Source organism: Natator depressus, chromosome 23, assembly GCF_965152275.1.
Source record: "Natator depressus isolate rNatDep1 chromosome 23, rNatDep2.hap1, whole genome shotgun sequence".
NCBI classification, from domain to species: domain Eukaryota; kingdom Metazoa; phylum Chordata; order Testudines; family Cheloniidae; genus Natator; species Natator depressus.
Window position 1 is genome coordinate 23,154,791 of NC_134256.1, and position 18,412 is coordinate 23,173,202.

Genomic DNA, 18,412 nt, shown 5'->3' on the forward strand with positions numbered 1-18,412 from the left:
GCGCGGGGGGCTGGGGTACGGCGGGGGAGAGGAGGCGGGGCGCGGGGGGCTGGGGTATGGCGGGGCGCGGGAGGCGGGGCGCGGGGGGCTGGGGTACGGCGGGGCAGAGGAGGCGGGGCGCGGGGGGCTGGGGTACGGCGGCGGAGAGGAGGCGGGGCGCGGGAGGCGGGGCGCGGGGGGCTGGGGTACGGCGGGGGAGAGGAGGCGGGGCGCGGGGGGCTGGGGTACGGCGGGGCAGAGGAGGCGGGGCGCGGGGGACTGGGGTACGGCGGGGGAGAGGAGGCGGGGCAGAGGAGGCGGGGCGTGGGGGGCTGGGGTACGGCGGGGCGCGGGAGGCGGGGCAGAGGAGGCGGGGCGCGGGGGGCTGGGGTACGGCGGGGCGCGGGAGGCGGGGCAGAGGAGGCGGGGCGCGGGGGGCTGGGGTACGGCGGCGGAGAGGAGTCGGGGCGTGGGGGGCTGGGGTACGGCGGCGGAGAGGAGGCGGGGCGCGGGGGGCTGGGGTACGGCGGGGGAGAGGAGGCGGGGCGCGGGGGGCTGGGGTATGGCGGGGCGCGGGAGGCGGGGCGCGGGGGGCTGGGGTACGGCGGGGCAGAGGAGGCGGGGCGCGGGGGGCTGGGGTACGGGCGGGGCAGAGGAGGCGGGGCGCGGGGGGCTGGGGTACGGCGGGGGAGAGGAGGCGGGGCGCGGGGGGCTGGGGTACGGCGGGGCAGAGGAGGCGGGGCGCGGGGGGCTGGGGTACGGCGGGGGAGAGGAGGCGGGGCGCGGGGGGCTGGGGTACGGCGGGGCGCGGGAGGCGGGGCAGAGGAGGCGGGGCGCGGGGGGCTGGGGTACGGCGGCGGAGAGGAGGCGGGGCGCGGGGGGCTGGGGTACGGCAGGGGAGAGGAGGCGGGGCGCGGGGGGCTGGGGTACGGCGGGGGAGAGGAGGCGGGGCGCGGAGGCGGGGCAGAGGAGTCGGGGCGCGGGGGGCTGGGGTACGGCGGCGGAGAGGAGGCGGGGCGCGGGGGGCTGGGGTACGGCGGGGGAGAGGAGGCGGGGCGCGGGGGGCTGGGGTATGGCGGGGCGCGGGAGGCGGGGCGCGGGGGGCTGGGGTACGGCGGGGCAGAGGAGGCGGGGCGCGGGGGGCTGGGGTACGGCGGCGGAGAGGAGGCGGGGCGCGGGAGGCGGGGCGCGGGGGGCTGGGGTACGGCGGGGGAGAGGAGGCGGGGCGCGGGGGACTGGGGTACGGCGGGGCAGAGGAGGCGGGGCGCGGGGGACTGGGGTACGGCGGGGGAGAGGAGGCGGGGCAGAGGAGGCGGGGCGTGGGGGGCTGGGGTACGGCGGGGGCAGAGGAGGCGGGGCGCGGGGGACTGGGGTACGGCGGGGGAGAGGAGGCGGGGCAGAGGAGGCGGGGCGTGGGGGGCTGGGGTACGGCGGGGCGCGGGAGGCGGGGCAGAGGAGGCGGGGCGCGGGGGGCTGGGGTACGGCGGGGCGCGGGAGGCGGGGCAGAGGAGGCGGGGCGCGGGGGGCTGGGGTACGGCGGCGGAGAGGAGGCGGGGCGCGGGGGGCTGGGGTACGGCAGGGGAGAGGAGGCGGGGCGCGGGAGGCGGGGCAGAGGAGTCGGGGCGTGGGGGGCTGGGGTACGGCGGCGGAGAGGAGGCGGGGCGCGGGGGGCTGGGGTACGGCGGGGGAGAGGAGGCGGGGCGCGGGGGGCTGGGGTATGGCGGGGCGCGGGAGGCGGGGCGCGGGGGGCTGGGGTACGGCGGGGCAGAGGAGGCGGGGCGCGGGGGGCTGGGGTACGGCGGGGGAGAGGAGGCGGGGCACGGGGGGCTGGGGTACGGCGGCGGAGAGGAGGCGGGGCGCGGGAGGCGGGGCGTGGGGGGCTGGGGTACGGCGGGGGAGAGGAGGCGGGGCGCGGGGGGCTGGGGTACGGCGGGGCAGAGGAGGCGGGGCGCGGGGGACTGGGGTACGGCGGGGGAGAGGAGGCGGGGCGCGGGGGGCTGGGGTACGGCGGGGCGCGGGGGGCGGGGCAGAGGAGGCGGGGCCCGGGGGGCTGGGGTACGGTGGGGCGCGGGGGGCTGGGGTACGGCGGGGCAGAGGAGGCGGGGCGCGGGGGGCGGGGGTACGGCGGGGCAGAGGAGGCGGGGCGCGGGGGCGGGGGTACGGCGGGGCGCGGGAGGCGGGGCAGAGGAGGCGGGGCGCGGGGGGCTGGGGTACGGCGGGGCGCGGGGGGCGGGGGTACGGCGGGGCGCGGGGGACTGGGGTACGGCGGGGCGCGGGAGGCGGGGCAGAGGAGGCGGGGCGCGGGGGGCTGGGGTACGGCGGGGCGCGGGGGACTGGGGTACGGCGGGGCGCGGGGGGCGGGGGTACGGCGGGGCGCGGGGGGCGGGGCAGAGGAGGCGGGGCGCGGGGGGCTGGGGTACGGCGGGGCGCGGGGGGCGGGGGTACGGCGGGGCGCGGGGGACTGGGGTACGGCGGGGCGCGGGAGGCGGGGCAGAGGAGGCGGGGCGCGGGGGGCTGGGGTACGGCGGGGCGCGGGGGACTGGGGTACGGCGGGGCGCGGGGGGCGGGGGTACGGCGGGGCGCGGGGGGCTGGGGTACGGCGGGGGAGAGGAGGCGGGGCGCGGGGGGCTGGGGTATGGCGGGGCGCGGGAGGCGGGGCGCGGGGGGCTGGGGTACGGCGGGGCAGAGGAGGCGGGGCGCGGGGGGCTGGGGTACGGCGGCGGAGAGGAGGCGGGGCGCGGGAGGCGGGGCGCGGGGGGCTGGGGTACGGCGGGGGAGAGGAGGCGGGGCGCGGGGGACTGGGGTACGGCGGGGCAGAGGAGGCGGGGCGCGGGGGACTGGGGTACGGCGGGGGAGAGGAGGCGGGGCAGAGGAGGCGGGGCGTGGGGGGCTGGGGTACGGCGGGGGAGAGGAGGCGGGGCGCGGGGGGCTGGGGTACGGCGGGGCAGAGGAGGCGGGGCGCGGGGGACTGGGGTACGGCGGGGGAGAGGAGGCGGGGCAGAGGAGGCGGGGCGTGGGGGGCTGGGGTACGGCGGGGCGCGGGAGGCGGGGCAGAGGAGGCGGGGCGCGGGGGGCTGGGGTACGGCGGGGCGCGGGAGGCGGGGCAGAGGAGGCGGGGCGCGGGGGGCTGGGGTACGGCGGCGGAGAGGAGGCGGGGCGCGGGAGGCGGGGCAGAGGAGTCGGGGCGTGGGGGGCTGGGGTACGGCGGCGGAGAGGAGGCGGGGCGCGGGGGGCTGGGGTACGGCGGGGGAGAGGAGGCGGGGCGCGGGGGGCTGGGGTATGGCGGGGCGCGGGAGGCGGGGCGCGGGGGGCTGGGGTACGGCGGGGCAGAGGAGGCGGGGCGCGGGGGGCTGGGGTACGGCGGGGCAGAGGAGGCGGGGCGCGGGGGGCTGGGGTACGGCGGGGGAGAGGAGGCGGGGCACGGGGGGCTGGGGTACGGCGGCGGAGAGGAGGCGGGGCGCGGGAGGCGGGGCGTGGGGGGCTGGGGTACGGCGGGGGAGAGGAGGCGGGGCGCGGGGGGCTGGGGTACGGCGGGGCAGAGGAGGCGGGGCGCGGGGGACTGGGGTACGGCGGGGGAGAGGAGGCGGGGCGCGGGGGGCTGGGGTACGGCGGGGCGCGGGGGGCGGGGCAGAGGAGGCGGGGCCCGGGGGGCTGGGGTACGGTGGGGCGCGGGGGGCTGGGGTACGGCGGGGCAGAGGAGGCGGGGCGCGGGGGGCGGGGGTACGGCGGGGCAGAGGAGGCGGGGCGCGGGGGCGGGGGTACGGCGGGGCGCGGGAGGCGGGGCAGAGGAGGCGGGGCGCGGGGGGCTGGGGTACGGCGGGGCGCGGGGGGCGGGGGTACGGCGGGGCGCGGGGGACTGGGGTACGGCGGGGCGCGGGAGGCGGGGCAGAGGAGGCGGGGCGCAGGGGGCTGGGGTACGGCGGGGCGCGGGGGACTGGGGTACGGCGGGGCGCGGGGGGCGGGGGTACGGCGGGGCGCGGGGGGCGGGGCAGAGGAGGCGGGGCGCGGGGGGCTGGGGTACGGCGGGGCGCGGGGGGCGGGGGTACGGCGGGGCGCGGGGGACTGGGGTACGGCGGGGCGCGGGAGGCGGGGCAGAGGAGGCGGGGCGCGGGGGGCTGGGGTACGGCGGGGGAGAGGAGGCGGGGCGCGGGGGGCTGGGGTACGGCGGGGGAGAGGAGGCGGGGCGCGGGAGGCGGGGCAGAGGAGTCGGGGCGCGGGGGGCTGGGGTACGGCGGCGGAGAGGAGGCGGGGCGCGGGGGGCTGGGGTACGGCGGGGGAGAGGAGGCGGGGCGCGGGGGGCTGGGGTATGGCGGGGCGCGGGAGGCGGGGCGCGGGGGGCTGGGGTACGGCGGGGCAGAGGAGGCGGGGCAGAGGAGGCGGGGCGTGGGGGGCTGGGGTACGGCGGGGCGCGGGAGGCGGGGCAGAGGAGGCGGGGCGCGGGGGGCTGGGGTACGGCGGGGCGCGGGAGGCGGGGCCCGGGGCCCAGAGCTGCCGGCCGGCGGGGCCCCCCTGACCCCTGCCCTCCGCGCCAGGCCCCTTCGAAGGCCCCAACTACCACATCGCGCCGCGCTGGGTGTTCAACCTGGTGTCGGTCTGGATGGTCTTCGTGGTCCTCGCCTCCGTCTTCACCAACGGGCTGGTGCTGGTGGCCACCTGGAAGTTCAAGAAGCTGCGGCACCCGCTGAACTGGATCCTGGTGAACCTGGCGGTCGCCGACCTGGGCGAGACCCTGATCGCCAGCACCATCAGCGTCGTCAACCAGGTCGCCGGCTACTTCGTGCTGGGCCACCCGCTCTGCGTGGTCGAGGGCTACACCGTCTCCGCCTGCGGTGAGTGCGGCCGGGAGCCCCGCCCCGCCCCGCCCCCGCGAGCCCCGCCCCGCCCCGCCCACCGAGAGCCCCCCGCCCCCGCGAGCCCCGCCCTGCCCGCCGAGAGCCCCACCCCCACCCCTGCCTGCCCTGCCCGCCGAGAGCCCCGCCCCAGCCCACCCCACCTGAGAGACCCACCCCAGCCCCCGCCCCCGCCCTTCCTGCAGATAGCCCCGTCCCGCCCCAGCCCCGCCCGTCCCGCAGAGAGCCCCGCCTCCAGCCCGCCCGTCCCGCAGATAGCCCCGCCTCCAGCCTGTCCCGCAGATAGCCCCGCCTCCAGCTCCGCCCTGCCCGCATAGAGCCCCACCCCGCCGCAGCCCTTCCTGCAGAGAGCTCCGCCTCCAGCCCACCCTTCCTGCAGATAGCCCCGTCCCGCCCCAGCCCCGCCCGTCCCGCAGATAGCCCCGCCCCGCCCCAGCCCCGCCCATCCCGCAGATAGCCCCGCCTCCAGCCCGCCCGTCCCGCAGAGAGCCCCGCCTCCAGCTCCGCCCTGCCCGCATAGAGCCCCACCCCGCCGCAGCCCTTCCTGCAGAGAGCCCCGCCCCAGCCCACCCCACCTGAGAGACCCACCCCAGCCCCCGCCCCCGCCCTTCCTGCAGATAGCCCCGTCCCGCCCCAGCCCCGCCCGTCCCGCAGAGAGCCCCGCCTCCAGCCCGCCCGTCCCGCAGATAGCCCCGCCTCCAGCCTGTCCCGCAGATAGCCCCGCCTCCAGCTCCGCCCTGCCCGCATAGAGCCCCACCCCGCCGCAGCCCTTCCTGCAGAGAGCTCCGCCTCCAGCCCACCCTTCCTGCAGATAGCCCCGTCCCGCCCCAGCCCCGCCCGTCCCGCAGATAGCCCCGCCCCACCCCAGCCCCTCCCTTCCCACAGATAGCCCCGCCTCCAGCCTGTCCCACAGATAGCCCCGCCTCCAGCTCCGCCCTGCCCGCATAGAGCCCCACCCCGCCGCAGCCCTTCCTGCAGATAGCCCCGCCTCCAGCCTGTCCCGCAGATAGCCCCGCCTCCAGCTCCGCCCTGCCCGCATAGAGCCCCACCCCGCCGCAGCCCTTCCTGCAGATAGCCCCACCCCAGCCCCGCCCTTCCCACAGATAGCCCCGCCTCCAGCCTGTCCCGCAGATAGCCCCGCCTCCAGCTCCGCCCTGCCCGCATAGAGCCCCACCCCACCGCAGCCCTTCCTGCAGAGAGCCCCGCCTCCAGCCCACCCTTCCTGCAGATAGCCCCACCCCAGCCCCGCCCTTCCCACAGATAGCCCCGCCTCCAGCCCACCCTTCCTGCAGAGAGCCCCACCCCAGCCCCGCCCTTCCCACAGATAGCCCCGCCTCCAGCCTGTCCCGCATAGAGCCCCGCCTCCAGCTCCGCCCTGCCCGCATAGAGCCCCACCCCGCCGCAGCCCTTCCTGCAGATAGCCCCACCCCAGCCCCGCCCTTCCCACAGATAGCCCCGCCTCCAGCTCCGCCCTGCCCGCATAGAGCCCCACCCCGCCGCAGCCCTTCCTGCAGATAGCCCCACCCCAGCCCCGCCCTTCCCACAGATAGCCCCGCCTCCAGCCTGTCCCGCATAGAGCCCCGCCTCCAGCTCCGCCCTGCCCGCATAGAGCCCCACCCCGCCGCAGCCCTTCCTGCAGATAGCCCCACCCCAGCCCCGCCCTTCCCACAGATAGCCCCGCCTCCAGCTCCGCCCTGCCCGCATAGAGCCCCACCCCGCCGCAGCCCTTCCTGCAGATAGCCCCACCCCAGCCCCGCCCTTCCCACAGATAGCCCCGCCTCCAGCCTGTCCCGCATAGAGCCCCGCCTCCAGCTCCGCCCTGCCCGCATAGAGCCCCACCCCGCCGCAGCCCTTCCTGCAGATAGCCCCACCCCAGCCCCGCCCTTCCCACAGATAGCCCCGCCTCCAGCCTGTCCCGCAGATAGCCCCGCCTCCAGCTCCGCCCTGCCCGCATAGAGCCCCACCCCACCGCAGCCCTTCCTGCAGAGAGCCCCGCCTCCAGCCCACCCTTCCTGCAGATAGCCCCACCCCAGCCCCTCCCTTCCCACAGATAGCCCCGCCTCCAGCCTGTCCCACAGATAGCCCCGCCTCCAGCTCCGCCCTGCCCGCATAGAGCCCCACCCCGCCGCAGCCCTTCCTGCAGATAGCCCCGCCTCCAGCCTGTCCCGCAGATAGCCCCGCCTCCAGCTCCGCCCTGCCCGCATAGAGCCCCACCCCGCCGCAGCCCTTCCTGCAGAGAGCTCCGCCTCCAGCCCACCCTTCCTGCAGATAGCCCCACCCCAGCCCCGCCCTTCCCACAGATAGCCCCGCCTCCAGCCCACCCTTCCTGCAGATAGCCCCACCCCAGCCCAGCCCGTCCTGCAGAGAGCCCCGCCTCCGGCCTGCCCTGCCCACAGAGAGCCCCGCCCTTCCCACAGAGAGCCCCGCCTCCCTGCAGAGAGCCCCATCCCCAGAGAGCCCCGCCCCAAAATGCCCCGCCCCTGCCCACAGGGAGCCCTGCCCCACCCCGCCCCCCGCAGAGAGCCCCATCCCACTCCCAGAGACCCCCGCCCCTGCCCCCACCCCCCTGCAGAGAGCCCCACCTCTGCCACCAGAGAGTCCCATCCCACCCCTGCCCCGCCCCAAGAGAGCCCCACTCTGCCCCTCCCCCAGAGCGCCCGCACCCTGCTCCGCCCCAGAGAGCCCCACCCTGCCCCCAGAGAGCCCCGCCCCTGCTCACAGAGAGCCCTGCCCCACCCCGTCCCCACAGAGAGCCCCATCCCAGCCCCAGAGAGCCCCCACCCCAGCCGCCGTGAGCCCCGGACCCGCCCACAGAGAGCCTCGCCCCCACCCATCCACAGAGAGCCATGGCCCCGCTCATCTATGGGCACCACAGCCCCACCCATCCATGGAGAACCATGGCCCCGCCCTGCCCACAGGAGCCCCCACAGAGAGCTCCGGCCCTGCCCCTCCATGGGGAGTCACGGCCCCGCCCCCGCCCATGGAAGCTGGAGGCAAGGGGGAGCCCTGCCTCCAACCAAAGCCCACTGCCCTTGCGCTCCAGCCACAGGGCCCCGTGCTCCCCTGCCCCCACAGGGCCCCCTCGCCGGCCGTGGCTCCAGAGACACGACTCCTCCCCTCTGGCCCCTGGGGCCCCCAGCGGAGGGACAAGGCCAAGGCCCCCAGTGAGCCCCGTGCCCCTGCAGGTATCACGGCGCTGTGGTCGCTGGCTATCATCTCCTGGGAGCGCTGGTTCGTGGTGTGCAAACCCTTTGGCAACATCAAGTTTGACGGGAAGCTGGCCATTGCCGGTATCATCTTCTCCTGGGTCTGGTCCGCCGTCTGGACTGCGCCCCCCATCTTCGGCTGGAGCAGGTGGGCGTGGGGCAGAATTGCAGCCAGGGCAGGGATTGAGGGGCCAGGAGTGGGGACATGGACAGTTACCGCCCAGGGCTGGGGTTTCTGTGCACACCAAGGCAAACCAGACCAGCCAGCCCGAGAGGACTTTGGTCTCACCCCACTGGCTAACCACAAGTCACCCAAGCAATTCCCACCCCAGTTTCCCAGTATCCCCACCAGTGCTCCTCGTTATGGGGACAGATGGTTATGAAAACCAATGCCCCATTAAAAGGGAAAAGGTTCCCTCGATCCCAAAGGACCAAGCCCCAGACCCCAGTCAATACACAAGTCAGATCTTACCCACCAATCATGCTGTTGCCAGTCCCTTCGAATCTAAAATCTAAAGGGTTCTTCACAAAAAGAAAAAGACCGAGATGAGCGCTAGAGTTGGTGAAAGGGAATTGGTGACATCCAGTCATGGCAAAGTTCTTGGTTCGGGCTTGCAGCCGTGATGGTTGCAGGTTCCCGTCCAGTCTCTGGAGAACATCCCCGGCTGGGACGGGTCCTTCAGCCCTTGGTCCAGAGCTTCCGTGTAGCCAGGTCCCTCCAGAGGCCGGACGCAGGACTGAAGACAAGATGGAGGGGTCTCCAGGGCCTGTGAGAGTCTCCTGCCATGTGGCCTCTGCTTCCTTTGTCCCAAGGACAAGCTGCCCAGCCCATGGCCTGGACAGACCCCAGAGTCCTGTCCATAGGCAGGGCCCTGCCTGCCTGGCTGAGTCCCCAGGCGTGTCTGCCTTCTCTCAGTGGGTCAGTTGTGTCGCTGATGGTCCTTAATGGGCCGTCCAGCAGGCTAGGCAGAGCTGACCCCAACCTGTCTGGGGTGTCCCCCAGAAGCACAGCACAAGTTTGAACTACAGACAGTGCAGAGCCAACACTGATAACTTTAAATACAAAACTGATACGTGCACCCAGATCGCATCACCCTAACCAGCCAACCATGACCTTGTCTGAGACACCTCATTTGACCCCCTTTATACAAGATTTGGTGCCACTACAGGACCTTGGTTGCAACAATGTTCTATATGTTCCCAGTTCAAGTCAATAACGTCACAGCTAGCTAGATAGATAGAGGGGGGTAGGGAGGATGGAGGGGTCTCTGGGGAGGGAGGGGGTGAATGGAAGGGGATGGGGGTATGGGTGTGAGAGGGAGGAAGGAAGCAGCCTGAGTGGAGGGAAGGAGTGTGTAGGGTCTCTGGGGTGGAGCTGTGGTGGGAAGATGTCTCCAAATTGGGGTTGTAGGGTGGGGGTGGGGTATCTCTGGGAAGAGGTCTGGGGCAGAAGTGCGGGGCAAGAGAAGTGCATTGTGGGAGGAGAAGTATAGTTAGGGGGAAGAGTGACTGTAAGTTGGGTTGGGGTGAGGGAACTTGTGTCCCCTGACCCCCCGGCCCCCTTCCAGGTACTGGCCCCATGGCTTGAAGACCTCCTGTGGCCCAGATGTGTTCAGTGGCAGCTCAGACCCGGGGGTCCAGTCCTACATGATTGTGCTGATGATCACCTGCTGCTTCATCCCACTCAGCGTCATCGTCCTCTGCTATCTGCAAGTGTGGATGGCCATCCGCACGGTGAGCTCCCCCAGACCCTCCACAGGGGACCCCAAAATTGGCCAAGGGCCCTTCCACTGGCCTAGTAACCCTACACCGACTCCAGGGGCTCAGCAAGGAGCCCAGCATGCCTCTGGTTGGTTGGCTGTTTGGCCAAGAGCCTTCCCATTGGCCAGGTTGACATGCCCCATACACCCCAGTGCGGTGCCCAGCTTGTCAATGGTTGCTTGGCCAAGAGCATTCCACTGGCCTCGCCAACCTACCTCAGCCCATGAGGCCCAATAACAGGCCCAGCTTGATCATGGCTGGTTGGCTGGCCGGCCAAGAACCTTCTCATAAGCCTAGTTGACCTACCCAGCCCCAGGGGGTAGGTGGGGAGTCTGACTTGCCCATGTTTGGTGGCTGGCAGGCCAAGAGGTTGCCCACTGGTCTGGTTGACCTACTGCAGCCCGAAGAAGCCCAGCTTGCCATGTTTGGTTGACTGGCTAACAGCTTGGTGGTGTCACGGAGTCCCCGGGCGATGCTCTGACCTGCTCCCCACGAAGCCAGGCAGGACTCTGGGGGAGTCTCCTCTCAGGGAGCAGCCTGTCTGCAGGACACACAGCTCACCCGGCTTCCCCCTTCCTGGCTCTGACCCCGGAGCCTTCAGCCTCCTCTGCCCCTCCCTGTGCTTCCCACAACGAGTCCGCTCAGGCGGGGTCCTGGGGGGGCCAGAGGGTCCTGCCCCCCAACTCCGCAGCCAGACGGGACTCTCAGCCAGACGGGGAAACAGAAGGTTTATTAGACAACAGGAACACGGTCTAACACAGAGCTTGTAGGTGCAGAGAACAGGACCCCTCAGCCGGGCCCATTTTGGGGGGCAGGGAGCCAGACAACCCCATCTGCCCTTCACTCCATGTCCCAGCCAGCCCCAAACTGAAAAACTCTCTCCCGCCCCCCCTCCCCTGGGCTTTGTCCCTTTCCTGGGCCAGGAGGGCACCGGATCCCTTTGTTGTCCAACCCTTTAGCTCTCACCTGGCAGGGGGAAGGGCCCAGGCCATCAGTGGCCAGAAGACAGAGTGTCGGCCATTTATGTACCCTGGCCCTTTGCTCTGCAACCATTACACCCCCTTACCCCACACCCTAGAGACTTAAGAACTACCTAGGGGAAACTGAGGCACCCCCACACTATTCAGAGGAAACGTTAAGAACAGTCCCACTTCGTCACAGTTGGCAGCTGGCAACCCCCAGGCCTTGCTCTCACCCTGGCTTCCTCTCCCCGGCAGGTGGCAGCCCAGCAGAAGGAATCGGAGTCCACCCAGAAGGCGGAGAAGGAAGTGTCACGCATGGTGGTGGTCATGATCATTGCCTACATCTTCTGCTGGGGCCCCTACACCTTCTTCGCCTGCTTCGCGGCTGCCACCCTGGCTACGCCTTCCATCCGCTGGCGGCTGCTCTGCCCGCCTACTTTGCCAAGAGCGCCACCATCTACAACCCCATTATCTACGTCTTCATGAACAGGCAGGTGAGTCGTGCACGGCCTGCGGCACTCGGGGAAAGGAGACGGGTCCCGGCACGCCACCTGGGCTCCGGGGTCCATAGACAGAGGGGGTGTATGGAGGGGTTGGAGGGATGGATGGTTAGGTGAGTGGATGGATGGATGAATGGAGGGATGGGTGTGTATGGGGAGCAGTGTGTCGGGGTTGGAGGGATAGGTGGATGGGGGAGGGAGGGAGGGATGGATCGGTGTACAGATGGAGTGATGGACGGATTGGTAGATGAGCGGGTGGATGGAGGGAGGGATAGTGGAGGGTGAGTGGGTGCATGAAAGGATGGGTGGATGGAAGAAAGGTTGGTAGATGGATGAAGGGGTGGTAGGTGGATGGGTGGACAGACAGACGGATCAAAGAGCAGGTGGGTGGATGGATGAAGGGATAGTAGACAGGTGGATGGATGGATGGAGGGTAGTGGGTAGATGCATGGATGAAGGGATAGTGGGTAGATGGATGGATAAAGGGATAATAGACAGGTAAGTGGATGGATGGGTGGGTGGATGAATGGATGGAGGGGTAGTGGGTAGGTGGATGGATGGATGAAGGGATAGTAGGTAGGTGGATGGAGGGGTGGATGGATGGATGAAGGGATAGTAGACAGGTAGATGGATGGATGGGTGGGTGGACGAATGGATGGAGGGGTGGTGGGTGGATGGATGGATGGATAGTAGACAGGTAGGTGGATAGAGGGGTAGTGGGTAGATGGATGGATGAAGGGATAGTGGATAGATGGATGGGTGGGTGGATAAATGGATGGAGGGGTAGTGGGTAGATGGATGGATGGATGGGTGGATGAATGGATGGAGGGGTGGTGGGTGGATGGATGGATGGATAGTAGACAGGTAGGTGGATAGAGGGGTAGTGGGTAGATGGATGGATGAAGGGATAGTGGATAGATGGGTGGATGAATGGATGGAGGGGTGGTGGGTGGATGGATGGATGGATAGTAGACAGGTAGATGGATAGAGGGGTAGTGGGTAGATGGATGGATAAGGGATAGTGGATAGATGGATGGATGGGTGGGTGGATAAATGGATGGAGGGGTAGTGGGTAGGTGGATGGATGGATGAAGGGATAGTAGACAGGTAGGTGGATGGAGGGGTGGATGGATGGATGAAGGGGTGGTGGGTGGATGGATGAAGGGATAGTAGACAAGTAGATCGATGGATGGATGGATGGAGGAAGGGGTGGTCGATGTGCAGGTGGACGGACAGACGGGTGAAGGTGCAGGTGAGTGGTGGAGGGATGGAGGGGGAAGTAGACGGGGAGCCTGGTTCACGACGGGAGCAGCTGCCTGCCCGGCCCTCTGGGGGACCTCCCAGCGCCGTGCCCCCCCCAACCCCGCCTCTCTCCCCCAGTTCCGTAACTGCATAATGCAGCTGTTTGGGAAGAAGGTGGACGACGGCTCGGAGCTCTCCTCCACCTCCCGCACTGAGGTTTCCTCCGTCTCCAACTCCTCGGTGTCGCCGGCATAGGAGGGACCCCCACGGACCGACAGACAGATGGACGGACGGACGGGACTCTTCCCCCCCCTGCCCCCCATGCAGTATGGATCCCTCTTGAGCATATGAAGTACTGTCTCTTCTCCCCCACTTTGCCTCGCCTCCTCAGGAGACTCCACCCCACCAATGGTTGGCTCCGCCCCCACACGGGGCGTGAGGCCCCTTTCCGTCCAGCAGGGGCCAGGAGAGTTTAGCTTTTGTAAAGCAACAGCCCCATCTCCCACAAGAGCTGCCTGGGCTCCGCCCCCATCATGATTCTCTGTCGCTCCGCCCCTCGAGCACAAGTCATTGCTCTACTGGAAAGGGAACGTGAGCTGTTCTGGGAGTGTTTGGGTCCACCCCAGAGGTGGCTGCATCTCAGCCAGGCCGGCTGTGTGCGGAGAGGACACTTTGCCCCAGAGCTGGCTGCATCCCAGTGGGGTCGAGTGTGGGGGGACAGGCCCCTCCGCCCGAGGTGGCTGCATCTCAGCAGGGCCAGGTGTGTGGGGTGATGCTGCTTTGCCCCAGAGGTGGCTGCACCTGAGTGGAGTGACGGAGAATCATCCCCTCTCACGTTCCTCCCCACCAGGCTGGCCGAGCCCCGGCCAGCCCCCCTGTAAATAGTGTTTGATAAGGAGCCTAGCTAGGAACGCAGGGACAGAGAACCGGACAAATACCCAGCCAGGCGCCACCCCCTCGGTGAACCGGGGCTGGCGCCACGGCCGGCCTGTACCGTAGCCAATAAAGGTTTGTAACTTCTGTACCCAGCTCTCCAGCTTTCTCCGAGGAGCCCACACGGGTGCCGCGGGGGTCCAGGACTCAGGGGGTGGAGCTGCCTTTAGTAGGGGCAGATCACCAGCCAGGGCAGCAGCTGGGATTCTGGGGGTGTATTTGGGGGGTAGCCCCTTCACAACAGATGAGGAGCTAAGATTGCCAATGCCACGGCTAACGCCGTCCCACGATGCACCCTGCCACGGCTAACGCCCTGTTCCCTGCACCGTCCCACGATGCACCCGGCCACGGCTAACACCCAGTTCCCTGCACCGTCCCACAAAGCACCCGGCCACGGCTAACGCCCTGTTCCCTGCACCGTCCCACGATGCACCCAGCCATGGCTAACGCCCGGTTCGCTGCACCGTCCAACGATGCACCTGGCCATGGCTAACGCCCTGTTCCCTGCACCATCCCACGATGCACCCGGCCACGGCTAACGCCCGGTTCCCTGCACCATCCCACGATGCACCCGGCCACGGCTAACGCCGCCTGCCCCCGCACCGTCCCATGATGCACCCAGCCACGGCTAACGCCCGGTTCCCTGCACCGTCCCACAATGCACCCGGCCACGGCTAACGCCACCTGCCCCCGCACCGTCCCACGATGCACCCGGCCACGGCTAACGCCCGGTTCCCTGCACCGTCCCACGATGCACCTGGCCACGGCGAACGCCGCCTTCCCCTGCACCGTCCCACGATGCACCTGGCTGCGGCTAATGCCCAGTCCCCTGCACCGTCCCACGGAGCACCCAGCCACGGCTAACCCCGCCTGCCCCCGCACCGTCCCACGATGCACCAGGCCACAGCTAATGCCCGGTTCCCTGCACCGTCCCATGATGCACCCGGCCACGGCTAACGCCGCCTGCCCCCGCACCATCCCACGATGCACCTGCCGTGGCGAACGCGGCTGTCCCCACACCGTCCCATGATGCACCTGGCCGCGGTTAACACCATGTTCCCTGCACCGTCCCACGATGCACCCGGCCACGGCTAACGCCCGGTTCCCTTTACCGTCCCATGATGCACCCGGCCGTGGCTAATGGCTGCTCCCCCGCTATCCCACGATGCACCCTGCCGCGGCTACTGCCCGGTTCCCAGCACCATCCCATGGTGAACCCGGCCACGGCTAACCCCGCCTGCCCCCGCACCGTCCCACGATGCACCCTGCCACGGCTAACGCCCGGTTCCCTGCACCGTCCCACGATGCACCCGGCCACGGCTAACGCCCTGTTCCCTGCACCGTCCCACGATGCACCCGGCCACGGCTAACGCCTGGTTCCCTGCACCGTCCCACGATGCACCCGGCCACGGCTAACGCCTGGTTCCCTGCACCGTCCCACGATGCACCCGGCCACGGCTAACGCCCGGTTCCCTGCACCGTCCTACGATGCACCCGGCCACGGCTAACACCGCCTGCCCCCGCACCGTCCCATGATGCACCCGGCCACGGCTAACGCCCGGTTCCCTGCACCGTCCCACAATGCACCCTGCCACAGCTAATGCCGCCTGCCCCCGCACCGTCCAACGGTGCACCCTGCCACAGCTAACGCCCGGTTCCCTGCACCGTCCCACAATGCACCCTGCCACGGCTAACGCCCGGTTCCCTGCACCGTCCCACGACGCACCCGGCCACGGCTAATGCCGCCTGCCCCCGCACCATCCCACGATGCACCCAGCCATGGCTAACGCCCGGTTCCCTGCACCGTCCCACGATGCACCCGGCCACGGCTAACGCCCTGTTCCCTGCACCGTCCCACGATGCACCCGGCCACGGCTAACGCCCAGTTCCCTTCACCGTCCCACGATGCACCCGGCCACGGCTAACGCCGCCTGCTCCCGCACCGTCCCATGATGCACCCAGCCACGGCTAACGCCCTATTCCCTGCACCGTCCCACGATGCACCCTGCCACGGCTAACGCCGCCTGCCCCCGCACCGTCCCACGGTGCACACTGCCACGGCTAACGCCCGGTTCCCTGCACCGTCCCACGATGCACCCGGCCACGGCTAACGCCCGGTTCCCTGCACCGTCCCACGATGCACCCGGCCACGGCTAACGCCCGGTTCCCTGCACCATTCCACGATGCACCCGGCCACGGCTAACGCCGCCTGCCCCCGCACCGTCCCACGATGCACCAGGCCACAGCTAATGCCCGGTTCCCTGCACCGTCCCATGATGCACCCGGCCACGGCTAACGCCGCCTGCCCCCGCACCATCCCACGATGCACCCTGCCGTGGCGAACGCGGCTGTCCCCACACCGTCCCATGATGCACCTGGCCGCGGTTAACACCATGTTCCCTGCACCGTCCCACGATGCACCCGGCCACGGCTAACGCCCGGTTCCCTTTACCGTCCCATGATGCACCCGGCCGTGGCTAATGGCTGCTCCCCCGCTATCCCACGATGCACCCTGCCGCGGCTACTGCCCGGTTCCCAGCACCATCCCATGGTGCACCCGGCCACGGCTAACCCCGCCTGCCCCCGCACCGTCCCACGATGCACCCTGCCACGGCTAACGCCCGGTTCCCTGCACCGTCCCACGATGCACCCGGCCACGGCTAACGCCCTGTTCCCTGCACCGTCCCACGATGCACCCGGCCACGGCTAACGCCTGGTTCCCTGCACCGTCCCACGATGCACCCGGCCACGGCTAACGCCCGGTTCCCTGCACCGTCCTACGATGCACCCGGCCACGGCTAACGCCGCCTGCTCCCGCACCGTCCCATGATGCACCCAGCCACGGCTAACGCCCTATTCCCTGCACCGTCCCACGATGCACCCTGCCACGGCTAACGCCGCCTGCCCCCGCACCGTCCCACGGTGCACACTGCCACGGCTAACGCCCGGTTCCCTGCACCGTCCCACGATGCACCCGGCCACGGCTAACGCCCGGTTCCCTGCACCGTCCCACGATGCACCCGGCCACGGCTAACGCCCGGTTCCCTGCACCATTCCACGATGCACCCGGCCACGGCTAACGCCGCCTGCCCCCGCACCGTCCCACGATGCACCCGGCCACGGCTAACGCCCGGTTCCCTGCACCATTCCACGATGCACCCGGCCACGGCTAACGCTGCCTGCCCCCGCACCGTCCCACGATGCACCCAGCCACGGCTAACGCCCTGTTCCCTGCACCGTCCCACGATGCACCCAGCCACAGCTAACACCACCTGCCCCCGCACCGTCCCACGATGCACCCTGCCACGGCTAACGCCCGGTTCCCTGCACCGTCCCACGATGCACCCGGCCACGGCTAACACTGCCTGCCCCCGCACCGTCCCACAATGCACCTGGCCACGACTAACGCCCTATTCCCTGCACCGTCCCACAATGCACCCTGCCATGGCTAACGCCCGGTTCCCTGCACCGTCCTACGATGCACCCGGCCACGGCTAACGCCGCCTGCCCCCGCACCGTCCCATGATGCACCCGGTCACGGCTAACGCCGGGTTCCCTGCACCGTCCCACGGTGCACCCGGCCACGGCTAACGCCGCCTGCCCCCGCACCGTCCCACGATGCACCCGGCCACGGCTAACGCCCGGTTCCCTGCACCATTCCACGATGCACCCGGCCACGGCTAACGCTGCCTGCCCCCGCACCGTCCCACGATGCACCCAGCCACGGCTAACGCCCTGTTCCCTGCACCGTCCCACGATGCACCCAGCCACGGCTAACACCACCTGCCCCCGCACCGTCCCACGATGCACCCTGCCACGGCTAACGCCCGGTTCCCTGCACCGTCCTACGATGCACCCGGCCACGGCTAACGCCGCCTGCCCCCGCACCGTCCCATGATGCACCCGGTCACGGCTAACGCCGGGTTCCCTGCACCGTCCCACGGTGCACCCGGCCACGGCTAACGCTGCCTGCCCCCGCACCGTCCCACGATGCACCCAGCCACGGCTAACGCCCTGTTCCCTGCACCGTCCCACGATGCACCCAGCCACGGTTAACGCCACCTGCCCCCGCACCGTCCCATGATGCACCCTGCCACGGCTAACACCTGGTTCCCTGCACCGTCCCACAATGCACCCGGCCACGGCTAACGCCGCCTGCCCCCGCACCGTCCCACGATGCACCCGGCCACGGCTAACGCCCGGTTCCCTGCACCGTCCCACGGTGCACCCGGCCACGGCTAACGCTGCCTGCCCCCGCACCGTCCCATGATGCACCCAGCCATGGCTAACGCCCTGTTCCCTGCACCGTCCCACGATGCACCCAACCACGGCTAACGCCGCCTGCCCCCGCACCGTCCCACGATGCACCCGGCCACGGCTAACGCCCGGTTCCCTGCACCGTCCCACAATGCACCCTGCCACGGCTAACCCCGCCTGCCCCCGCACCGTCCCACGATGCACCCTGCCACGGCTAACTCCCGGTTCCCTGCACCGTCCCACGATGCACCCAGCCACGGCTAACGCCGCCTGCCCCCGCACCGTCCCACGATGCACCCAGCCACGGCTAACGCCCTATTCCCTGCACCGTCCCACGATGCACCCAGCCACGGCTAACGCCGCCTGCCCCCGCACCATCCCACGATGCACCCGGCCACGGCTAACGCCCGGTTCCCTGCACCGTCCCACAATGCACCCTGCCACAGCTAACCCAGCCTGCCCCCGCACCGTCCCACGATGCACCCAGCCACGGCTAACGCCCTGTTCCCTGCACCGTCCCACGATGCACCCGGCCACGGCTAACGCCGCCTGCCCCCGCACCGTCCCACGATGCACCCGGCCACGGCTAACGCCCGGTTCCCTGCACCGTCCCACGATGCACCCTGCCACGGCTAACACCGCCTGCCCCCGCACCGTCCCACGATGCACCCAGCCACGGCTAACGCCCGGTTCCCTGCACCGTCCCACAATGCACCCTGCCA

General features: G+C 70.8%; 1 protein-coding gene across 1 annotated transcript; it reads left to right on the forward strand.

Moving 5' to 3' along the window:
- The first annotated feature begins 4,511 nt into the window (after window positions 1-4,511).
- LOC141976789 (red-sensitive opsin-like) lies at window positions 4,512-13,442 on the forward strand. The gene is given in 6 exon segments (XM_074937953.1): window positions 4,512-4,808; window positions 8,015-8,183; window positions 9,604-9,769; window positions 11,014-11,146; window positions 11,149-11,252; window positions 12,639-13,442. Coding segments are annotated over 6 exon segments (921 nt in total). The 5' UTR covers window positions 4,512-4,576; the 3' UTR covers window positions 12,756-13,442.
- Window positions 13,443-18,412: the final 4,970 nt, after the last annotated feature.